The 25,627-nt window shown below is 37.2% G+C and overlaps 1 protein-coding gene across 1 annotated transcript in view; it reads right to left on the reverse strand.

Moving 5' to 3' along the window:
- LOC124166986 overlaps nucleotides 1-25,627 on the reverse strand; it is a 581,690-nt gene that overhangs the window by 13,964 nt on the left and 542,099 nt on the right. The window contains exons 3-4 of the mRNA XM_046544741.1: nucleotides 5,170-5,528; nucleotides 1,805-2,018 (exon numbers count right to left, since the gene is read on the reverse strand). Of these exons, the coding sequence (XP_046400697.1) occupies nucleotides 1,805-2,018; nucleotides 5,170-5,528 (573 nt within the window). The remainder of the gene's footprint in view (nucleotides 1-1,804; nucleotides 2,019-5,169; nucleotides 5,529-25,627) is intronic.

Below are 25,627 nucleotides of genomic sequence, written 5' to 3' on the forward strand. Positions count from 1 at the left end.
TTTTACATTAAAAAGGATACAAATATGGCATGAACCGATAAAAACCTCGATTTAACTCCAATTTGTTGAATGGCTTTTGTGGCCCTCAACTATACCAGCCAGACGTTATTTGTCCCCTCATACCAGCGAAGACGTTATTTATCCTGCCTCATGCACCTACCTCATACTCCACCCCACCTTCTTCAGCTTCAATCTCCACATCCTATAGCCTTCAACCTTGCACTCGAGTTCAATTTCCTCAATCTACTACTATCTGCACCACTCTTTGTTTGCCTGATACTCTACCCAGCTAATACTCTCAAGTATTCCTTCCGTATTTGAGGAGCCCCCGGCACCGCGCATTCTTCCTTCTCCAAGATTCTTCGGGCATCAATCAATCGATGAAACAAAGAATTCTGGAAGTTAAATTACGTTTCCAGGAAAACTATGCTCAGGCAGAAAACAATACTCGGTGGTTTCATGGGTAGATAGCGTTTTAATTTTCAATTATAATCCAAGGAACGGTCATGTCTTAATTGGGATACAAAATTATGCCCATGTGGGTATATTTAATTGCAACACATATGATTAAATTATAAATAGTGAATTTATAAAATATATAAATTGTGAATTTATAAAATACAATTTGCAATTTTTATTCAATCGGAGACTAAAATGATCACACTATCTTAATACCTATTGACAATAATAAGGTATCGTAGATATGTGGCTGTGACATCGAGCGACATCATTTGCAAGAATGTCTGTAATTTCAATTATTAATTTAACATATATATTTGAGGATTTATACAAAAGATGAGAAAAATGATGAAGACAAAATGGATCGACCAATAAAGCAATGAGGAAACCCTCATTAGAGTGAGAGAAAAGAGAAGCCTAAAAACCCTAAGAAGTAGTTGGGACAACTTAATTAATCACATAATGAGGTATGATGGCCCGATGAAGATAATCGTGGAAGAAAAAGTGGATGAGGGTAAAGGCAAAGGAAGGCTCAGAATGAGTTACATACGTCAGGTTCCTAAGGATGGAAAAGAGATGAAATACGTAAATAAGAGAAGGTCAGGTGACAGGAAATCTGAGTAGAGAGCTGCGTTAAAGCGATCTCCGAATTATACATGAATAGCTATTAGAAAAAATTCCTCTGGACCGGGAATCGAACCACGGACCAAAAACTTTCAGAGCCGCTGCACACACTACTTCGCTATCCAGGTACCTGAATTCCCATGTCAAAATAAATCCGAGAATTTATCTTATTTAGGAATGAAAAATCAGTAACTTAGCTAGCGTAGTGATCAGCGCAGGGGCTCGGAAAGCCAAAGGCACGAGGCTCAATTTACGGTCCAGGGTGCCACTTCATGAATATTTCGCTGCCGTTCACGCGGGAGGTATCGAAATATTACACTAAATCTGGATTTTTGACGTATGATTATGATATAGTATATATTAAATTAAACCTGGACTCTCGTTCTCAAACCTGGAGGTTCAATTTACGGTTCAGGGTGCCATTTAATGAATATTTCACTACCGTTCACGCGGCAGGTTTCAAAATATTACTCGACATCTGGATTTTTGACGTATGATTATGATCTAGTAGATATTAAACTAAACCTTGACCCTCATTCTCAAACCTGGAGGTTCAATTTACGGTTCAGGGTGCCATTTAATGAATATTTCACTACCGTTCACGCGGCAGGTTTCAAAATATTACTCGACATCTGGATTTTTGACGTATGATTATGATATAGTAGATATTCAACTAAACCTGGACTCTCATTCTAAAATTCACTTCCATTTAGCTACTCACCCAAGACGGTTACGTTGGTGTAGATGGCCCTGGGAGGGTGCGTGGACAGCTGGCAGAGATACGTCCCTTCGTCCGGTTTCTCAACGGGGCTGATGTGGAGTCGCCAGTTGTTCGGATACTGGTAGCGCAGGGAAACGCGGCTGTCACTGCTGTACGTGGCGTCGCCTACCGTCAGCAGGCTGACACCATCCTCGCGACGCCTCAGCCATATCACCTGAGGGAATTTATTCATTAACCCTTTAGGGTCCAAGGGACATATCGATGGCTAGGTTCTAACAACACGTATCTAAAAAAATAGCAACTTTTCAGGAGAGTAAAAGAAACGATTTATATTTTTAATGGTACACAGAAATTAACGACCAAAAATTTATAAAACTGAAAAAGAAGTATACATTTGAAATAAAAAAGAATCTTTTTTGCTTGAATTTTATTTTTTAAATGACATTACACTTTGTTTAAGATACCTGTCTCTAACCGGCCAAATTTTGAGATACGTGTTGTTAGAGGTTAGCCATCGATATACCGCCGCAGGAAAAAAATTGGTGATAAGAACAATCTGAAAACCTTCGTGGTCTGAGCATCTTCCCTGAAAGCGGAAAGATTTTACCTTTAGCCACAGAATACCTTTTTTTGAGATATTTGAAGGTAAATTTAGGATATAAGGGTAGTTTCCTTCGTCAAAGAAAACGAAAGACTGATTGCGATTCGTAAACCACCATTAGTGCATTCATAATATAAAAATAATTTGGTTTTATAAATCCCAGTTTAGACGAGTGGCAATGGTCAATTTTAACCTCATTTGAAAAAGGCCAGATTGGCGGCCATGCGATGCCACTCCACGTGACGTCACAGGGACCTAGATGCTAACCGAGTAGTCAGGAGTTTTACATCGTCTGAGATTACCAATGCATGCAAGAGTCACAGAGCTCAGGAAAGCATCTATTAATAATTACCTATTAAAATTGCCTATGATCGGAAAGTTTCCTTCGTTTGATAGGGTATTTATAATCCTTATTTAAGCCAAGCGCTACCTGCTAGCAGCCTGCATCATAGCGCCGCTCATAACCTCACACCAAGGTGGCCTCACACAGCGGCAGCCGGAACCAGAATGTCGTCACACGGGCTTTTCCAAGCATTCATACTTAGCCGTCGCGTTTTCGTGCGCTTGAAAATTTTCACTTTTCATTTAATCCCGAAAAATAGATATCGTCATTTAAAAATCTAAAAGGGTAAAATACGTACCCAGGAGTAATAACTTTTCAATTTAGTCAATTAAAAATAGGAAACCACCCTATTTAACATGGGGTCTAGTGGAGATTTTGCGTCGTTTTTTTCGGGTTAGCGAAGTTGTTTGTAACAAGGTATTGTTGATATGGCACTCATTAGAAGCAAAATTTTGTGAAAAATCTAAATAAGTACGGGAAAGTGTAAGTTCACGATAAAATAAGAAAGATATTTGCGAAAAACTGTCTGAAACCGGCAAGGCAGAATATATTTTGTTACCCGGATTTGAAATACGTCTTACATATCTTCTGTTAATAAATAAACATATTTATTTAGGATTTACCTCTAAGATTGTTAATAATTATTCAAGATGTGTCGCCAAAAGTGCAGTGTGCAAAGGTTGGTAGTGTTGAAATTAGTCAAGTTGACCACAGTAAATACCTTTTAAAAAATTATTTTTGACGTTTGCATTGTGGCAAAATTGAACTCGCATTTCATTCTTAATTATGCTTTCTTTTGTTTAATTTTTTTTGCGACTCTGTTACGTAAATAATAAGTAGCCCGAGTTGATCACTTGACTTCAGCCGATGCCACTCTAACTACCATAACAATGAAAATGAGTAAGATGTTTGAAATATAAACAACAAAAACAACAAAACATTCGAGACATGATTAAAAAATGACAATTTAAAATCATGGTACAATCTATTCCATAGTTGGGAAAAAATTTTAGGCGGTAAACACCAAAAATGTCAACAGTTAAACATGTATTATAAATCCGGCCGCGATTGAAATGTCAAAATACTACTCTTATATTAGTTCCAAGTTGTGCCACGCGATAACTATTAAAAAGTAAATGATCATTTTCGATTTTTCTTTCTGAAATCCGTTGGACAATTTACAGTAAGGATCTTTTTTACACATTTAAAAAAGGTAGTTTAACCGGTACGCTTATAACGAGTTTGGATTTTAGGGGGTACGCCGTACCGGCCCAACCACAGCACTGGGTACAATACTCAGTTATTCAATCCAAGTCCAAGTCCAAGTATATTTCTCGTTATTGTTTTCCGCAGTTCCCAGCTTTGCAGCTGTCTCTTGGGCGTTTCGTTTAGTAATGTTGCAGGCAGATTAGTTGATCACGTTTTATAGATTAAAAGAGTCATGGCATAATAATACTGGACAGGGAATTAGGGGATAGGGATATGGGAAGGGTTGAGGGCACATTTGGGGAGGCGGTGTTTTGGTTTCAGCGGTCAGTTATTCAGTTGCTGAAATGGGCACAGTCAACATCAAGCGACACCATGATTACTACAAACTTTCTGAGAGGAGACGGCACATGAAGAAGAATATTTTCAACTGTACTGGGCGTTTCGTGGTGGAACATGATGAATGAACTAAATTATGTATTTTTACAGTCCATTTTTTAATAGCAAACATTCAATATTAACTACTATAATGCCATTCGAAACAATTATTTTACTGACCTGATCATGACTATATGAGTCAAAACACGTTGTGAATAACACATTTTTGCGTAGTTAAAAAGTGGAAAGCACAATGTTTAATGTTCTTAATTAATTAAATGCTTATTTAATGTGCAATCTGTTTCATTCAGTCATAGAAAAGACGGTATTTGGAGCAAGATAAACTAATAAATTAGAAATGCTGATTTAAATTAAGAAATAAACAATAGGTCCAGTTTATAGACTATTGACTGAAAGATTCTCAATTAAAGGCTTAGTGGCACAGACATTTGGTGGTACTATCGGAAAGTGCCAACGAAAATTTAAGAATTTTGTAGAACCTTATGAAAAATACACGGAGTTACTATTTTAGATATCAATGTAATGTTTTTTTTTTATTTTACTAAAAAGGAATTACTTGCTGGTAATAATATTCTTATACATTGGGTGAGGGATAAAACAAAATGTATTAAATTATTATGATTTTAAATAAGGTCTACACTCGAACCGATATATTGGATCGTGGCAATTTTCAATAGTGGACCAAAAGGCGAATATATCGGTCCGTGGCACTAAAATGGCTACTCAGCAAAAGTTGTTGCTAATACATACTATAAGTATCTCAATTAACCCATATAAAGTACATTTATTAAGAAAATTCAATATTCAGGAGCTCACCGTCTTGTCGTGAAGCATCCCAACGCGACAATTGAGATGGACGGAGCCGCCTAAGGGAACTGACACGCTCGTCGCGTTCTCGGGGTCCTCGAAGTACGGGCCCCAGCGCCCTTGGCCCGCGTTGGGCCTCTTGGACGAGTCGTGGTGATGGTGCTGGTGCTGGGAGCGGTGCCTGTGTCTTCCCGAGCCGTCATCGTCGTGATGGTGTCGGTGCCGTGGCCTGCCAGAGGGCTCCCCGGTCGGCGACGATCGGAAGGGCGCCTCCTTGGCCTTGACCCCGCCCTGGTCACCTTTGCCCGCGAGGTCGAGCCCACCCGCGACGGCATTGGGCCACGGCTCCCCGCCACGATCCTGGGACCCTGAGGGAAGAAGAAAAATCAGGAAGTTTGAGTAGGTAGTAGTTTTAGTCCACATGGCTACCCTATTAGCACTAAAAGGATTATATCTGTATATTTTTAAGATTTCGAAATACATCGGTATTTCGAAATCTTAAAAATTTTCGTAATTCGTAAATAAATCTTTAATTTCCGTATACATATTTCATACATTTATGATGATCCATTGTCCTTGATGTATACCGGAATCTTTAAAATACACAAATAATATCCTCACGGCGCACAGTGGTCTGGGGAGCGCTTTTTTCCGGACAAAAGTCGACAGTCCCATTTGTAGAGGTATATGATGGTGTTACACAACTTAAATATATCTTATAATGCATGCATAATGACATTCTCAAAAAATAAATATGCATTCGCTATTTTTTCTGAATAATTATACTACAACGACGTGTGATGCAATGGTGGTCTGAAAAACACTTACGCATTTATAAGTCGCCAAATCCAGTTTTACACGAATGAATGGATGTTTTCTCACTTAGAGATAATTACATGACCATTATGCTTTGGGGGAGATATCTTTAATGAAATTATTTCGTAGAATACTTAATTAATGAATCAATAATTAAGGGAAGCAAATGGATATGAGGAAGTAAAACAATTAATCCTCATCCGTAGTTTCTTCAGTCTTTGTAAGCGGGTGCCGAGTCTACGTTTGGGGATGAAAGCAGTCGTAGCACCAAAAGGATAGCACAGGTTTTTTTACAGAAAGAATTTCTTCTTAGGGAGGATAAAGACTTGCTGCCATTGGAGATCTGGCCCCTTTCCTGATGGACATAGTATACTGATGTTTAGTCAACTTTGCCTCAATCATTAAGCCTAATTCCTCGTCTGCATTGTAGGGAAGAACTACCTTGGTGTCAGATCTATGGATATTACAAGCTTGCCTTATATTTCTGGCTCTACTGGGGCTTATATGAATTGCCTCATCTACCATATGAGCTGCATCGCTTTGTTTGTTTGGCCGAAGACTTGCGTTTGTCGCATAAACCAGCTCTTCAGTTGTTTTTGTATCGAGAAATTCCGTGGTTCTCGTCCGCTTTGATCGCTCGCACAACGTTTCAAAATTCTTACACGGACGACTGAATGGACTACATACCTAAATAAAATCAATCTTTTGATAGGTAATACTCTCATTTACGTAAATGCTTTAATATATCCCATCGATAACATTGAACTTACCCGAGGTAGAGGGTTGAGAAGTTTCCGAGCTCGTTATCTGGGGCTCGATTTTTTCCCGCCAAAAAAATCAATATCTGAATTAAGCCACAGATTTTTGTTCTGCAAAAACACGTTTATTGTTCTGCGGCTCTTTTCCCATCTCAGTGTCGCCCGAGTAATGAAAGAAAACAGCCAGTTTTGAATTCTTAGCTTCCTGTCATCTTTCACGTCCGACCTTTCTTGTGACCTTAGAATAAGACACCAAAATTGATATGATACGCAAGCTATGGGTTAATGAATCCACTTAGTACGTTGCACGTCGGAATGAAATCACTTCCACCTACCTTAAAATGTACTCATATAGATGCTTGTAACGAACGCTGTCCTTCTCGGCCCACTTCTTTCGTAAATTGAAAAAATATTCCTTCACGAGTGCCATATCCGAAGACTGGTTCACAGAAAATAAGTATTCAATTTTCACTGAACAATTAGAGGAATCTTAACAATAGCTGGAGTTGTCGCACGCTGGGAGAAGCCTAGTGGCAGCCGAATTGTTAGTTTAAGCCGTGTCAAATAGGCTATATTGTTGCTGATATGGTCACTGAATCATGTAGTGTTTAGGCATGGATAAAATTGTTGCTGATAATGCTAATAAATGAACCAATTGCGTCTGATAGAGAGACTCAAAACGGAGGATTTTATCAGCGAAAGCGACTTGTCGAGAGATAGCGCGCCATGGCGTTAGGATAGCCAGGCGTCTCTGTAACACATTTCGGCTTATAAATTAAAAAAAGGCAACTAAAGGCAGATAATTCTTTCTAAATTGCTTCAAGGATAGTATTTTCTTTGCATCCTATTACATGAGAACACAGTGGTAGAGCGTGGTTTTTTTATATCTCTAACTGTGCATAATTTAAAAAAATATTTGCATATGATATTATAGCGCGCTATCCTGACACCCCGGACGCTTTCATAACATTAATAATTAGGTTTATGGATCATAAAAAAGGTGAGTTTGCTGAAATAAACTCAAAAGAAAACAAAAAAATGGCAATTAGTTATAGTATTTATTAAGTTAAAAAGCCGTCAAAAATTTGAGAAATTACACTCAAACAACTTTCGCTAAAAACCACTCCTGTAATTCGAAAAATGGGCAGTAGAGGAAGATATAAAGATCTATTTACAATGGAATGATGTTTTAGCTTCACATATTTAGCATTTTTGGATAGTTTGAACGCAATCGAAAAATCGACTTTTGTCCGCCGAAAAGGGCATCTCAGACCACTGTGCGGCGTAACCAGGGATCATCAGTCATCTATATGTTTAATATACAGATTTACGACGAATTATACGTATTTAATCTATATAAAATCCATACTATGGCAGCAGATATAATACGTATAATATCTAAATATTATCTGCGTGGTCGAGGACATTTGGATGTTTTTTATACAGATATAATATGTATACAGTGTATACTATGATGCGCATTAAATCTAGATTTAATCCTTTTGGTGCTACTAAGGTAGAAGTGTACTCGAGTGTCATCTAAAGAAAAATCTCTGGATCATTCACCTCGTTTAAGATGATCAACCATTTCTCTAGGAAGAAGAACAATTTAAACTGTATAGGGCGATAAGTAGAGGAGAATTAAGTAGGTGTGAAAAGAGTAAGTTCATCAGATTCAGGCTTCAATTGGTGGAAGTTAGATATATTCAAATAAATAAAAGATCGTAGCACTTTTCCACAAAATGTTTTACTGCGTACAACGCGTTTCGGCTCGCTGAGCCACCATCTCGTACAAGACGATGGATCTTGTACCAGATGATGACTCAGTGAGCCGAAACGCTTTTTACGCAGCAAAAAATTTTGCGGAAAAGTGCTACGATCTTTTATTTATTTAAATGCGATAAGATTAGCTGTCAAAATTGAGTGGAGAGCTGCGTCAAACCAATCTTAGGATTGCGCATGATGATGTGATGTGAAGGCGATAAGTCGTGGAACAACATGATATATTAATTAAATAATACTTTCCTTTACTGTTCACTTATATATTTAGAGCATTTTATATTAAGTATAGTGTTCACATAGTTATTATTCACATTATTATTTAATTGACTTGATGATCACGCTAAGCGTCGAAACGCACTGTGAATAACCGTAATTAAAACGTTTCTGGTTTCGCTTGAGGTAGACCTCATCGCGCAAATGACGGCGTGATATTTAGAAAAATATTCATTCCATAAAAAGTTAATAGTTTCAGTCAAGAATTAGTGGAACAGATGGAACTCTCAGAAGAAGCAATTGATTCTGACTCTTTGACTAGAATAAAAAAAAAAGAGAAGTTCGATTCTGTAAATAAAAACCCATCTTCACAGGAAGATGAACCCTAATGGCAAAAACTCATAAATATTTTCGAAGAAGAGAATGGAATCCTTACTGGATTTTCTCCATTTCGTATGAAGCTAAATTACTAGAGAGAAAAGAGGTTTTTCGAGTCACCAAATGGCACATCATTATTTTGAATACTAAGGCCCTAAGGTCACACGAATCAACAATTATATCTTTTATGATGGAGATGATAACTCCTACCTCAGATGGTTGGTGAACTCCTTCTATTACCGAGACATAATCGGCTCCGGCTGTCACGAATTTACAAGCATGATAATCCCACCAAACATCAGATCCTCCAAAACCGAGGCTCAATTTCGAATTTGGGAGAAATCACAAAGGATTCAATTCCGCTGCAACGCCGAAAAAGAAAGGACGAAGGCATCTGAAGAGGCAAAAAATTCATTTGAGAGGAGCAACACAAAAGCTTCGTCGATGAATCAACGGAGATTCGAGTTGTCGACAAAAAAGAGTACTCCAATTCCTCACCGAAAACAGTTGAAGTTTTTTTTCAAAAAAAAAAAGATAAACGAAAAATTCTCAGATGCGATTTCTAAAAAAATACACTTGTTTACATCCTTATAAGCCTCAGTGCCTTTTGTGAAAGAAACGTCCTTTCTCCGGAATTTACAGAGCAATTGAAATCCAAAAGCAGAGCATGAGATTTTTAATAAAAGCATCACTGAATGCGCACCCCCCTGAACGTCAGCTTGAATGAAAGTCGAGGCATTGTGATGATTTCTTTTTCACGCCGCTAAATTGTGTTGCACAGGGAGGGAACTTTACACTCACCAAGGGGGGATTTAAAACGAAGCTTAACACACAGCACCATGCTTATGAGTGAGAGGAAAAGAATAGATCAACTTTAATTCAAAGATGCTCATTCATCACAGACAAAAAGTAGATATTTCATAAAAAAAACTAGTTTTTTCGAATGCAGAGTAACCCGGAAGAGCATGGCAACCTCCTACAACGTAACTTCACATGAAATTGATCGATTCGGCTTTCACTTGGTGAAAAGTAATGCTGAATGAAAATATATAACCTGTTCAAATTTTCATAGATCATTATTATTTTCTGTTACGACGCGTTTCAACGCTAAGGTACCATTTTCTAGAGCAAAGTCCCCAAACAACTGCCTACAAACCAAGTGCCTCAACTCCCAGCCAGCTAACTTATCAGCCTTTCCTTCCCGAACTTAGTCACACAACCCTAGCACTCCCCACCCACCTGCCCACTCCACCCCAACCTTCCCCCTTCCCCCTAATCCTAGCATATTTATATTCAATGGAATTAAAAAAATTCGAACATCAAGGGACCAAAGATAGTGACATACGGGTGTATGCCGCTTGTCGTAATGGAGATTGCCCCGACGTTTCGCGACCGACTGCTGGTCACTTCTTCAAGGGAATGATGGTGGGATTTGGTTTTTGCTGCCTTTTTCATTTCAGGTGGGAGGGGTGGGCAGAGGGTGCGAGGAGTGAGGACTGGAGGGGGAAGATAACGAAATGTTGCGGATGACTGAGTTCCAAGTACTGCTGATTCTCAATCCGATATCTCTGTTATAGTACGTATAAAATCGTATCCGGCTCGATTCTGTGGAAGTTCTTTATATCCACGATAAAACCCACGATTTTGTAAAATTACGGGCCGACCCCACGGTAAAATTCCAGACTATTCTTAAAAGTGAATTGGGTAATTGTGAAAGATTACTTACGAAGGCTGATAAATGGCGAGCCATTAATATGAACCCCCTACCCCAAGATTTTATGGGTTACCCAAAACTCACAAAGTCGATGTCTCTATTAGACCTGTTGTCTCACATTTCACGGCTCCTTGCCATAAGCTAGCGTCCAAATTAAATACCTTAATTAGGCAACTTTCTTGTTTCAAACCCAAGCATAGCGTTAAAAATTCAATTGAATTATCAGAGAAAATATATAACATAGTTCCCCCCCCACCTAACGCTAAACTTATCTCTTTCGATGTGACTAATCTGTTCACGTCCGTTCCGACTGCTGAAGCTTCTAACTTGGCCCTAGACTCATTAAAAGACGCTAAATGTGACCCTGTGATACTTAAAGAGAATGAGAAGCTTCTAAACTTGTGTCTGTCACAGAACTATTTTATTTATAACGGCAGTTTTTACTTACAAAACACTGGCCTTGCTATGGGATCGCCTCTCTCCCCGATTCTTGCTGAAATATTCATGGACAATCTGGAGTATAAACTATTCAGCACTGGTAACCCCCTTTTGACTAATGTACTCTATTGGTTTAGATATGTAGACGATATTTTATGTTTATGGACGGGCTCATCACGCCAATTAAATAATTTTAACAATCTTTTAAATTCCATCCACAGCAATATTAAATTTACGACTGAATTTGGAGGAGACATTATCAATTTCTTAGATTTAAATGTTTCTATAAAAGGTGGTAAGCATGATCTATCCTTATATAGAAAAGAAACCTTTACTGATGTTACTATCCCTGTAGATTCTTCTCATCACCACACACATAAGTTAGCTTCATTGAGGTGTATGATCCACCGGCTAATGAATATTCCTATGACAGTCCACAACTTCAATAAAGAACTCCAAATTATAAAAACCATAGCAGGAAGAAATGGCTTCAATACCGTGTGTTTAGACAAGATGCTTAAACGCTATCGCTCTAAAAGATCCACAAAGTTACTGTCATCACTGTGTATGGTCCCGACAAAAATCACCCGCTGGGTCAAACTACCGTTCATTAGAAACATTTCCTATAAACTCCAGAATGTCTTCCCTAAAAATAATTGCAATGTATCATTTTATAACCCTATGACACTTGACAAGATTTTATTTAATTCTAAGGACAAATATAATCAAATGGACAAAAGTGGAGTATATAAATTAAAATGTGAAGATTGTGGAATTTGTTATGTTGGTCAGACTGGAAGAAGGTTCAAAAAGAGAGTGAAGGAACACAGAAGAAGTTTTATATACAATGACGGGAAATCTTGTTTCGCTAATTATTTATGCCTCTGTAACCATTTTAGCAATTTTGACATACATATTTTACATTGTATTGACAAAGGGCTTAAACTAGATTTTATGGAAAAATTCGAATATCCCGGATGGACTTCGTAATGATGTTTTATTTTGTACTGACTCTCCTTTGTTAAAATGCATCCCCATGACGTCAAAACCCTGACCTTCACTCCGATTCACTCAATGTATGTTTTCGTCCATCACTCACTTGTTCACCAAAACCGTTTCCCCTCCCACTCCCCCACACCTAATTCCATATGCCCCCACTTCCTACCTTAGCCTGGGTATATATACCGAGAGAGCAAGGTTCTTAGAGTAAGAACAGTCTTAGGGCCGTATTCTTAGTCGACCCTACATATCCGTCCCTACATAACAAAAGGCCCCTACATGCATTTCTCAGTCGACCCTACATAAGTGGTGGGGGGTAATTCCGTCGTCAAGTTCTCTGAGATGACGTAGATGATGGCGCAGCGCCAATTTTACACTCTGGTGGTGTAATGGAACTAACTAAGAAACTAAGAAAAGACGACCGAAAATTTATGACCGAGCATATTGTTTTTGTAGGGTGTAGGACTGGTTCAGCTACCCTACATCAAGTAGGGCCCGCTTAGTTCCAAAAACGGCCATATGTAGGGCTCGATGTGGCGTATGTAGGGCGAGATCGGTTTATGTAGGGGCTGATGACGTATCCAGGGTCGGTTGGTCCTACAGGGTTGACTAAGAATACGGCCCTTAGTACAGTCTAAGAACCTTGCCGAGAGAGTACTGGATTTTTCACCTTGAAAATGACACTAACGTGTTGAAACCATGGTCGGTTGCTGAGTTGTGACATTAAAAGTGTGGAAATTACCATTGTGTTCTTCTTTTTATCTGTTATAGTAGTTCTTGTTCTTCTTTATTTCTATGGCTTCGCGGATGAGTCAGGCTTTAAAATATTTTACTCTCGCGATGACTCTTGATTATTCGAAGTCGATCGCATGTCCGGTGGCTTCGTGCTCCGCTACGGCTGACTTTGAAGAGTAACCCATTCGAATTGTGCTCTTCTATTCGAGTTTTGACCGTTCGTCCCGTTTCCCCGATGTATTTCTTCCCGTACGTTCCGCAGGGGATTTCGAATACTCCCTCAATTTGAAGTGGCGTCCTATCCTTGGCATTTGGAGGTGTCGTACTTGGGCGTGTGGTTTAAAAATGACTTTAATGTCAAATTTCCGGAGGATGTTGCCGATCTATTCTGTCGTTCCTTTCACGTAGTGGAGGAAGGCTTTTTTTTTGGCTAATGATGTCTTCTGTGTCTTGGGAATTGTTCCTGTTGTCCTTGTTGATGGTCTTTTTATCAATTGCGGGATATAGCTCCGTTGTCGTAACCATTAAGACGTAGGATGGATTTTAGCTTAATACTTTCTGAAGATAGATTATTCGGGTCGCGATCGACTTCTAAAAATCAAGAGTCATTGCGAGGGTAAAACATTTCAAAGCCCGACTCATCCGCGAAGCCACAGAAATGAAGAAGAACAAGAACAACTATAACAGAGATATCGGATTGAGAATGAGCAGTAGAAGCAGCCTCGCACCTAGGTGGCCTCACGCAGCAGCAGCCAGCAGTCACACGGGCTTTTCCCAGCATTCATACTCAGCCGTCGCGTTTTCGCGCGCTTGAAATTTTTCACTTCTCATTTAATCGCTAAAAATAGATAAACATAGCTATTTAAAAATTTTAAAGCGTGAAATACTTACTCCAGGAGTAATAATATTCCGATTTAGGTAATAAAAAACAAGAGTAAACCACCCTCTTAAACGAGCGCACGTGGGTTATATCCCTTCAATGAGTCTTATGCGAGAGCTCGTGGGTGAATGAAAATATTTGGTACTATCATTTGATAATATTTGTTAATGAGAGAAAGCATCGTACGTCGAGCGTCCTTGGAGAGGATGATTGCGTGAAAAGCAAAAGAGAAAGTGGATCATTTATTCCGGGAAAAGAGAAACAAAAAGGATTTCGGACGAGATAAACCGAGAAAATTATTATAATAATTATTATTTATCTTCCTTTGTTGTGCTAAGCGTCCCACCGCGAGCAGGCCACCATAATGGTGCTTTTTACAATGCGGAAAAAAACTGAAAGCCGTGCGGCGCCGGTACAACGGCGACCAGGCGATAATGGCCGCGCTGTATGCGGCTTCGTCGACAACACGTGCAAGATTTCACACACGTCCAACCCACGGCCCGGCTGCAGGTCGAGTTTCACCGCGCTATCTCATTATGTTATACAGCGTGTAAAATGGAGGGCGCGAGCGGTTTTGGGTTACATTTTTCGAGCTCGCCATCACATAAAGCGCTCTACTCGGATTCTTGCGGTAAAAATTCCATTTCCACAACCAGTCTGTGAGACCACTACTGTTATGATCGTTTTACATTATATCGGATAGGGAAACTACATCTTACGCACTCCCTCGGTAATTCTACCCGAGGGTTGGCTGGGTTAAGTGAGATTAAAGCTCGCCTAAGACTAAATCAATATTTCTAAAATATGTAAAGGATTCAATTGTATTTGTGACTGCATTAGGTGATTTCTTGAGACACAAGTGGATAGAGACTCGCTCAATTATTTAAACTACAACTCAATAACTCGTTTTTATATAATCGAGATCTTAGTTTCAGATAGAGCCAGCGTATTTTCAAAGTTTAGTTACATAAAATTTATATAATATCTTAAAGTATGCATTTTATCCCTGGAACATGTCACTCCAGACTGTTAGCTTAACATTCAAGTCAGCCGGTGAGCAGTACCGCAGTGAAGTCTAAATTTTAATGTTTATATGATAATGTGGGAACATTGAGAGAGCACTACGCTTAACTGGTACACTGGCTATGCCAAACAGGCAAACACGTGTATACCGTCAAGAAAGGATTTGGGGCTTGAAATTGCTGGATACGATCTCTCTTCACTTGGTAGGCAATGGAAAAGCACGTGCGGCACGTATAGTATGTTGCAATTAGAAACATTCTCGGAAATAGTTAAAAAATTCTGTTCCTCCAACTTCTTTAATAAAATCTTCTGAATTCGTTAACCTAAAATTAAATATAGCTTGAGTAACGAACGAAATTAAATGAATTCCTTCACATTAAATCTTTTACACTATTTATTGATGACAAGTACCGATAACAGTTTCTGTTAGGAACTAGCTAAGATTAGTATTACTTAATTAAAAACAATTGAATAAAGATTTACTGGAGATCAATGCGCTTGCATTCATATCGTGTTATTCTCGTGCATAGATGTGATTGAAAAACTGTAATGACAACTACAAAATGATTTAACGAATTCTACCCATGATTATGAACTCAAGTAGGACTATCACACCGATATTAGTGTGATATTATCAGTTTAAGAAAAACAGAAGACACCGAAGCGTATCTGCCAAAGTTGAGTTTGAATATAACGTACGTTTTTAGGTTAAACATGTAGGCTTAAAGGAAATTAGTCAGTACAAAATGAAGCTTAGACGGAATTCTAGAGAAAATAGCAATTATGTTAGTAGGTAGTGTGAATTAAGTCTATGAGCAGCAGGTTGAGGAAAATAAACGATTTACTTGAGGGAACGAAGGATAGAATGCACACGATAATACGAGTATCCGTTGGAGTTGTAGACTTATCATATTACCCTAACAAGTTTCATCACGAGTAATTTAGCCTTTTACGCATGCATTCTGTCTGATGTAGAAAATCCCGATAGTTTCTATATAATTTTTAGCCATTGCATATTTAATACTATACGTGGGAATAAAAATGGTGTAACATTTGGCGCCACAGAAAAACTTATTGAAAAATAAATTTTGAGTAGCGTTATATTCTTTTTAAGATAGTGAGCGTGATCTTTAATAACTTACTTAAAAAATGCAGACACGAAAAGCTGGTATTATTAATTATGAATCACATACACTTGATGAAATTTCTTTACCAAGTAATGATTAGTATGTCAACTGCAAATAAAAATGTGTTCGACTTGAAATAAAAGAAATGCGATAAATATTTGAAGGGGTATGCATACCATCAGAGCAAAATTTTCTCGTAAAAATGATTTCAAATCCATCGTATCGCAATTAAACTATGAAAAAATAAAATACTGCTCCACTCAATTATTATAAAAAAGCATACCTGTTAAACTTCATTAAGACTATAATGATACCTTTCTCTCAAAAGGAGTTGCAATAGCGTTTCATTCACCGTTGATGAACGAATATTTAGTTTGCTACCTCGAAGTACGAACGATGAATTAAAACATCGTATTCAGCACACTGAGGACAACGTTAAAGAGTTGAGGGAGAACTCATTAAATCTCACATATGAGCTGTTACAATCTCCGTTTCGAAGGCACTTTTTCCTTTGCCTTTGTCCCATTGTTATTCGGCGGTTTGGATAAAAAAATGGCTACTATTTCTTCCGCGTGCTCACGGAATATCCCTTGATAATACGAGGTAATTCTACACTGCGAATGCTGCAGCAATCTCGGATTCTGAGAGCACAAAGTCCTCGTGAATTCCAGAGAGAATCTACGTTCTGCTCTTAAGCTCTGAATCAAAAAGGAATCTCATGAATGACAGCTGGAACTTAACATTTGAGCTCTCTGTGTTTGAGGAAAGGAACATACCTATTCTACGAATTTCTAAGCGAACGAGGAAATTAGCGATAGACCTCCAGAGAGCTTCATAGACGAGAGATAGTAGGTATCTTTCGCAGGTGATTTTGAAGCTAACTAGGCTGGAGGAAGAGGAATTTCAATTGCGCTGGGATATGCGTATAGTGCTACAATTATATGGGTTAATTGCATGACATAACCATGCACACGCCGAGGATAGATTCCCGGATTCCAAGGTTTCGTACTTGTGATGAAATATTCATGCCACATTGAGATAACTCAAATTAACAGTGCTTGTCGATAATTACATGGGAAATATCACAACCTATGCGTAATTAATTGCCACTTTAATACCAGTTTTCGAGAGATGTCGTAAATATAATATTATTGGAAGTGTTTTGATAAGCGAAGCTAAACAAAACACATCCAATTCCATCTTTAAAAATATACTTAAAATGTCAAATGAAACAAGTTTTTTTTTGGTAGGCATATTCCACAATTTTTAATCTATCATTTTGAGAGGAAAAAATCCATTCACATTCCATACCATAAAAATTTTGGGACGAAATTCTGCCATGATGGCAGCGGAAATAATTGCGGGGAGGCACACTGTTGAGGCACACTGCATCTTAGCTGTAACCATTGATAGAGTAATCGTAGTATAATCAATTTTGAATAAAGTGATTGCTTGCGTCATGCGCAATGGCTCAAACTTTTCAAAAAAAATCGCATGAATCTAAATGTTGTAATTACTATTTACTTGAATTTTCAATTGCATTCCATCTGAATTGAAAATAATGTGGGTTTATAAATAAAAAAAAGGTTTTCTTCATAAAAAAATATTTTAATATGATTGAAACAGGAGGTTTGGGAAGAAGTTTGACTTATTGTTAGAAGTTGAAGATGATGACCTAAAATTTGTGAAGGAGGAACCACTAATTCCAGAGGCACTTAATGAATTCCGTTACGAGTTGTCACACCACCAACGCTGTGCAGAATATAAGCATTTTTTGGCTATTAGGAACATAATTTTCTCTTTGGTAACATTTTAAAACTCTTTTAGAGATCGTGTCAAATAGAGCAATACTGTCATAGTATTACAATCTCTTCGAAATAGGTTTGTTGTGCTGGTTTTCTCATCGTCACCGTGAAAGTTTTCAAATTTTTAGAATCTCTTGAAGGTTTCAATTTCAAGTTCTGAATAGTAGTAGATTAATTTGGAAAATTCTTTTTTACTGTTTTATTATTTTTCTAGATTATATATTTTCTTATGCACAACACTATCAAAATGCAGAAAATGTTCTCGCATTCAAAAGATAAGCAATATCCACTTTTGCACATTGTCAGGCATTAGGGAACAAGCAGAGGAGCCAGTGGCATCCGATTGCAACTTTTAGCACAATATTAGTTACACAAACTGTGACAAGATGGAATATTTAACAATATAAATTGCATCAAATGTCTTTTTGATGCAGTTAAGTGTAATGAGTAGGATGAGATTACAAATTAAGCCAATGTCCTACGGTTGTCGAGGTTTTTGCCTGCAGAATTAACATCCTTGACGGAATAATATCCTATTCCTCATTTAAGGCTCCTTCGCCAGAACCATTTCGTTGTGCTAGTGTTTTACTAAGTTACATAGGACAGGTTATAAAGGATGTAAAAGAGAAGAAATACGTCGCTATGAAAAGGGAAGCGAATAGGAGAGAGGAATGGAGAGCTGCGTCAAACCAATATTAAGATTGTTGACTAATGATGATGATGAGTATTTTAATATTTGTTTTGAAGGCTAGAAGCCTTTATAGTATGCACTGAAATATTGAAGTCATACGATACAAAACTTGGGAACTGTAATTGTTTCCTGGACGATTATGTGACACATTGATGCCTGGAATACAATTGATTTACAAAATTATTTCGATAGAATGACGCAATTGATATTCTAATTGAACGAAGTATGCCGTAAAACAGTTTTCGTTAACGGAGGTAACATGCCAATACCAGTCACAGCTTTAAAGTCATTCAAACTTATCAGGCATAGCCAGCACTAGTTTTAGGTGTACGAGGAGAGAAGGGATGGAGTCTTATATGCCTTTTACGTGATCGACCTAGAATGCTTGGAGGGCCACTCCGAGCTCGAGTCACGGCGAGTGAATGGCGCTGTTAAAGGCAGTCCGATTGCGAGAATTCTCAGAGTGCACTTAATGGCTGCCGTCGGCCGCAGGATTCCTCTTTCTCGCCACTCCTACCACACGAACCTCTTGCAACGCGTTCCTCTTTCCCAGATCGCGCAAACAGTTTGCCCGTCGGCTGCCGAGTCTGCCGCGGCATTCGAGGCCTTCGAGGCGATAAATCGCGTTCGATTTCCGAACGGCCCCCGCCCCACCTTCCTCGCAGTTGGCTTCCGGCTCCACCTGAAGTTCCCGAAGGCAAACTAGGCTTTCAATTCCCTACACCCCGTTTTGAGATGTGTAAAGAGGTTTTTAAATGCCCGGATGCGAATGAAACTTCGCTAAAGTATTTTAAAAGAGTAACTTCTTAGAAGAAGTTAAAAAATATAACTTACCAATTAGTTTTACGCGCACTTAATGAATTTCAACAAGTATTCAGCGACGTAAATGGCATCACAGTTCCGTTGCGAACGAAAAAATGATCTTCTAAATGCACTCCTAAAATGATTGTATATTCTCAGGAAAAATTAAAGAAGCTCAGTGATAGTATCTATCGAAAAATATGACAATATATTTTTTAGTGAATTTACAGAAACAGTAATGAATAAAACTATATTAAAAATACGAAAAACCATGAAATTAAATCCTTTTATGGCTTCCAACATTATAATTATTACACGGAATTATTATTAAGTAAAAGATTATAACCTACTCTTTTTTTATATGTAATCAATTAATTTCAACAAGCAGTCAAAGATGTATGATGAAAATGGCATCACAGTTCCGTTTCGAACGAAAAAAATCATCTTCTTACTGAGATTGCACTCCTATAATTATCGTTTATTCTTAGGAAAAATTAACGAAGTTTACTGATTTTAATTATCGAAAAAACGACAGTATTGATATACTTTTTGGTGAATTTACGGAACCAGCGATGAATAACCCCATCCTTCAAAGGTGAAAAATCATGGAATTATCGAAAAAACGTCAGTATTGATATACTTTTTGGTGAATTTACGGAACCAGCGATGAATAACCCCATCCTTCAACGGTGCAAAATCATGGAATCGAATTATTTTGTAACTTCCCTTGCCGAAGTATTATTAAGCATAAAATTGAAATTGTATGTCCTTATATGAAAAATGAATCTAATATTTAATGGACAAAGCTCTTCATGAGGGTGCTAGAGTTAGCGATCAATGACAGCTTTGATAAGAAAATTTTTTATTCTATTGAATTTCGACCAAAAAAGTAAGGCTTTCAGAGTAGTAGTTACTCGAAATCAGCGTAAATAATTCGCAATTATCCTTGGTCTTAAACGGAGATGATAATATATGCGTGGAAAATATTTACATTAAGACTAGAAGGCAAATATTAAAGATCTATACTTAATATTAAGAAAATATTAAGTATAGATTGAATTAAAATAAATGTGTTCACCTCTCCACACCACCTTCTGATTCAATAATAGCAATGGAGTCGACTCAAACTGCTATAAAGTACTGTGATCCATTAATATTCATTTCCCAATCTGCATATGATATGGAAGCCGTATTTATCGGTTTAACTACCGTGGCGGAAAATAAAGCTCGAAAAGTAACAACAGCGATTGGTTGTCTTCGTAGGAGAGGAGCGAGCTAAACCCCCCCCGTTATGGAATAAACCCCCGTTATGGAATTCAAACCACATTATAGAATACGCGAACGTATGTTCCGAGAAATTTTCTAGAACGAAGTGGAAGTATTACCGAAAAAAAAGAATAATGAATTTCTATACTCTATGCTGCGAAGTTACATTCGCTAAGGTGATATGTATAATTTACATGAGAGTTGAAAGACCAAAAGGCAGCTACTACAATATTTCCTTCTTTACGGCGCAGGATACCGCATAGGAGCAAGTCGGAAAAGAAAAATACGCCAGTAGAAGTCAAATTTTCTTCAAAATCAACAATGAAACTAATAATGCCTTGTTACTGCAATAATCCTTCCTTTCCTAGGGCTATACACAACCTAGTTCCAGAATTAAGCTACGTAAAATGATACTATGATCGTCAGCAGTGACGCGTATCATCGAGGTAGTGAGCCTTCTCTTTGGGGCACATTGTAGCAATGGAACCGCCTTAAAAGCGTTGATTGGCACGGTTTTGGAGCGCAATTCTCCCTAAGGAGACTTTCAAGGAAAATGCACCCTTACAAAAGGATGAAGAAGGGGATATCCCCGGGTAACTGGAGCTTCTGAATATTATACGGTATTTCCACACACTCCCTACGAGGAAATAAAGAACTCCCAACGGCTCCGACGTACTGATCTCTCTTTGCGGGAGGATAATTACGTGAACTGACTGAAAGACAAAAGAAGAGCGGGCAAAAAAAAGAACGAATTTTTCCATCTGAATGAGTTCATTGTTCTAGAACAATCGTTAACTCGTTCGCTTTGAAAAGTTTTAGGAGTATATAGGCAAAGACGCTGTGAATACGCGCTTGTAGGTTTGAAAGCGATTTTTTCGACAAGACGCATTAATGCAGCCGTGAGCCTGAAATCGCGACAGGTTGCGCGGAGTTTATAAGAGCACGAATACATTCAAAAGAAGTTCTGTTCAGAAAATGAAAAGAAAATTTTGATGCTTGGACCAACAAAGAAAAAAAATCCCTACAATTATAGATAAAAGAAGGAGATGGATACGAATTTCCTTTCCTTGCTTGTATTGCAGGGATAAAAAAAACTTCTTTTTCTACTTCAGTCAAATCATAAAAAGTTTTAATTGAAAAAATAAAATATTTTATCCAACAACAATAGCTATACGAATGCGAAACATGCTGGAGAAGAGATTTTATATTGAAGAGAAATTCATCTTAGAAATACCAAATGGAAAAGATTAAAAGAAGACCTTGAGCTGAGCGTAACGTCATGAGGTTTCAAGGTCCTATTTTTCGAGGAAAGAGACAGCAGCGTAGGCCAGAGTATTTTTGAGAAATAATTATGCGAAGAGACGAGAAAATGGATGGGCAGGAAGCCTAGAAACGTCGAAAGCTGTGACAAGAAAATCTGGAGAGGAAAATTACTCATGGAAAAAGTTACAACGGAAAAGCTTAAGAAGCCTACAACTCGCTGTTTCAAAGTCAACCAAAATGTCTATCCAAAGGTAAACCACGTGACGAATAATTATTCACTTGCCTCATGTTAAAAACGTTTTATTACAACTTTGAATAAAAATGGATAAACATACAATTGTTGATGGATAGCCTCGTGAAAATAAATTTGAAAAAAAAAAATAGACTTTTACAGACATGTTGTTATTATTTCTATGGAAAAGAAATAAATTGATACACCACAAGCAATTAATTTTCAGGTAAATATTTACGTAAAAGTTAACAAAAAATTACCTTCAGATTTAACATGTAGATCTTTATTCTTACATACCTATCCATTTTGTCCATTTATGCGTCATGGCTTTTTATAACCAAACATGTATAGTCTTATTTGATCACTATAAAAGGCTAATGAAGAATTATCTGAAGGTAATTATAATATCAATTATGCCATACTCTTAGGGGAGATATTTTCATAATGGGTAATCGCTTTTCATTACATTTTTATAGAAATTAGGTCAAATAGTAACCAGCGACTAGCTTCGAAATTAAAATGATCCAAATTTCATAGCAAAATCTAATAGAATGCAAAAAACGACATAAATAAATTAACCTAGTGCTGAAAATTAGATAAAAAATAGAAATTACGAATATATTTTTACAATTTTACCTGAGAAATGGAATTCCCAGCATTTAATACAGTGAAAATTTGATAATTCGAACATCAAGGGACCAGTAAATAACTTCGAAATATCCAAAAATTCAAATTAAATAGTCCTTGTCATCCGAGCGTTTGAGCTGTTTACTTACTCCACCGGTTATGACTATATGTTTTTCAAACAACGGGGATCAGCCGATATCATCAACAAAGGCAGCTTTTCGGAACCGCCCATATTTGCTCCAATCAAAAGCGTAACTCTTTCTTTGCTTAGTTTTCCTCCGTGGCATTTTTCTCCGTCTTTAAATGCCAGAGTTTTGTCCGGTGTGCATTAAAAAAAAGGCCAGATTTGTCAACATTGAAAATGTTCATGGAGTCTGTCCTGGATCACCTCCTCTAGATGTTGCTTCCACTCGTTGGCTTCTTGCTGATTTACATTTTTAATCTAACACAAACCTTTTGACAATATTGTTAGTAAAGCATATTTTCCGATGGATTCACAATTATTTTGAGCCGCATATTATAATTTATACCTTAATTAGACAAACCACAAGTTCGAATTATCCACGATTATTTTAGCAATGTTTGAATACAAAATGCTTGGGACCGAGAGAAATTTTCGAATTAAAGAATATTTCGAATGAAAGAAGTTCGTATTATCCACGTTCCACTGTACTAACAAATGACATGTATTAACCGTCATTTCCACAAAATGTAAATCATAAGGTAGGTTTAGCGCATCTTATATCATCATTAAGTTTCAAAAGAAAGAAAATACCAGTTTCTTCTAAGAGATTCTAACATAATGAGGATACTTCTCACAGGATAAGTAGTGAAGAACTACAATAATATCGCAAGCTAACCATTAGCTAGATAAATACTTTGATAACTCTGAAAGGCTACCAAAGCAATATTTAGGGGTTATTACAATCTCAATTTTGCCGCTGACTTTCATCATCATCAGTCAACAATCCTAAGATTGGTTTGACGCAGCTCTCCATTTCTCTCTCCTATCCGCTAATCTCTTCATAGCTACATATTTATTCTCTTTTACATCCTTTATAACCTGTCCGATATAACTCATTCGGGGCCGTCCCTTGCCCTTTTTCCCTTCCCCTTGTCCTTCAACGATTGTCTTCATCAGACCATCGTGCCTCAAAATGTGGCCAACTAAGTTGTCCCTTCTTCTGCTTAATGTTTTTAGGAGGCTTCTCTTTTCTCCTACTCTCCTTAGCACTTCATGGTTACTCACACGGTCAATCCATTTTATTTTCATCATTCTTCGGTAGCACCACATTTCATGGTAGATATTTTCATAATGAGTAATCGCGCTTCATTACATTTTCGTAAAAAGTGTAAAATAGTAACATTGAACCTGAACCTTCGACAGTCGCATATTATAATTTATACTTTAATTTGACAAACCAAAAATTCGAATTATCCACGATTTTTTTAGCAATGTTTGAATTCAAAATGTTTGGAACCGAGAGAAATTTTCGAATTAAAGAATATTTCGAATGAAAGAAGTTCGAAAGTTTAGTGATCCTTCGATATCGAAGCTATCAAAGAGAGTAATTTGATTTTAAAATGTAACATAATCCAAAATTGTTAGAAATGGATTAACTGATAACTTAGAATGGATACATATACTAGGAAGTAAGCATTTCTCCATATAACGTTACTGGAGAAATGGAATTTGATAAAAAATAACATGCGTAAACTCTCGTTTTCACTAAATGTAAATCATTAGTCACGTTTTACGTATCGTTTTTCATCATTAGTTTAAAAAAGAGAAAAATATCAATTTATCCCTCGATATGCTAACATAATGAGGGTATCACGGTAGTAGGAGTGAAGAACTACGATCAAATCGCCAGCTAACTAGACACAAGGAACATTTTATCCTTTATTAATGGCTCTACCTGCCCATCAAAATGAATCTTGGGCATGATATTTCGGGTATAGTGTAGTATACTCTGAAACTGGGACAAAAATAGCTTTGATGTTTTGTAAATAAATTAATAAATAAATTTTATTTACTTTAGGAAACTCCTTTTAAGCTTACTTCAATAAATAGACAATATGACTGTAGCGTTACATAAAATATCGTAAGACAGTATAAAATTGATAAAGTAGGAAACGAGGATAAATATTTATGCTAAATCGAATATCATTTCATCAAAAACAAATTAAAGCAAACATATTTAAGATTCCAACATCATACCATAATCGCTGCTAATGTTTTCTTTGGTAAAATTTCAACATCACAATAGTAATTCTCAGCATCATAAAATACAAAATAATGCAATGCTCAAAAAATGATCGAAATAAATTCAATTGAAATGAAAACACTTAAATAACAAATTCTTCATAATAATAAAACAAACAAGTTTAATGAAAATAATACGAAAACAAACATTTTTTTCAATTGTAAACGATGCGTTGTCCTTCAATCCGTGAGGCATTGAATTCCTTTAATTGCATGAATTGATATAAAAGGAACAGTGGTATATATTAGTTCCGTGACAGGGTAAAATTTCTTCTTCTTTCTGGTATTCTCCGTTTTTTTTCAGTAAATTATCAATGTAAGGCTAATGTGACATAAAAAAATCGTAAGACACTCGGTATAAAATTGATAAAGTAGGAAACGAGGATAAATATTTATTCTAAATCGAATATCATTCCATCAAAAACAAATTAAAACAAGCATATCAGATATTTCAGATGAGGTAGACCGAGAACTTGATGCAGAATTAAAGTTTATTAATTCATAGTAATTCCAGTCGACCGATTTATTCGTCTCACGTGACCCGAGGAAGTGTTTGTTTTTAGCTCCCTCTTTACTTTGAGATGGAAGAGGCGGAGCAATTTTGTGGAGTACCCTCTCAACCTATTTGCATAGACCCCCTCTTTGCAGCGGAG

Source organism: Ischnura elegans, chromosome 10 (assembly GCF_921293095.1).
Source record: "Ischnura elegans chromosome 10, ioIscEleg1.1, whole genome shotgun sequence".
Classification (NCBI taxonomy): domain Eukaryota; kingdom Metazoa; phylum Arthropoda; class Insecta; order Odonata; family Coenagrionidae; genus Ischnura; species Ischnura elegans.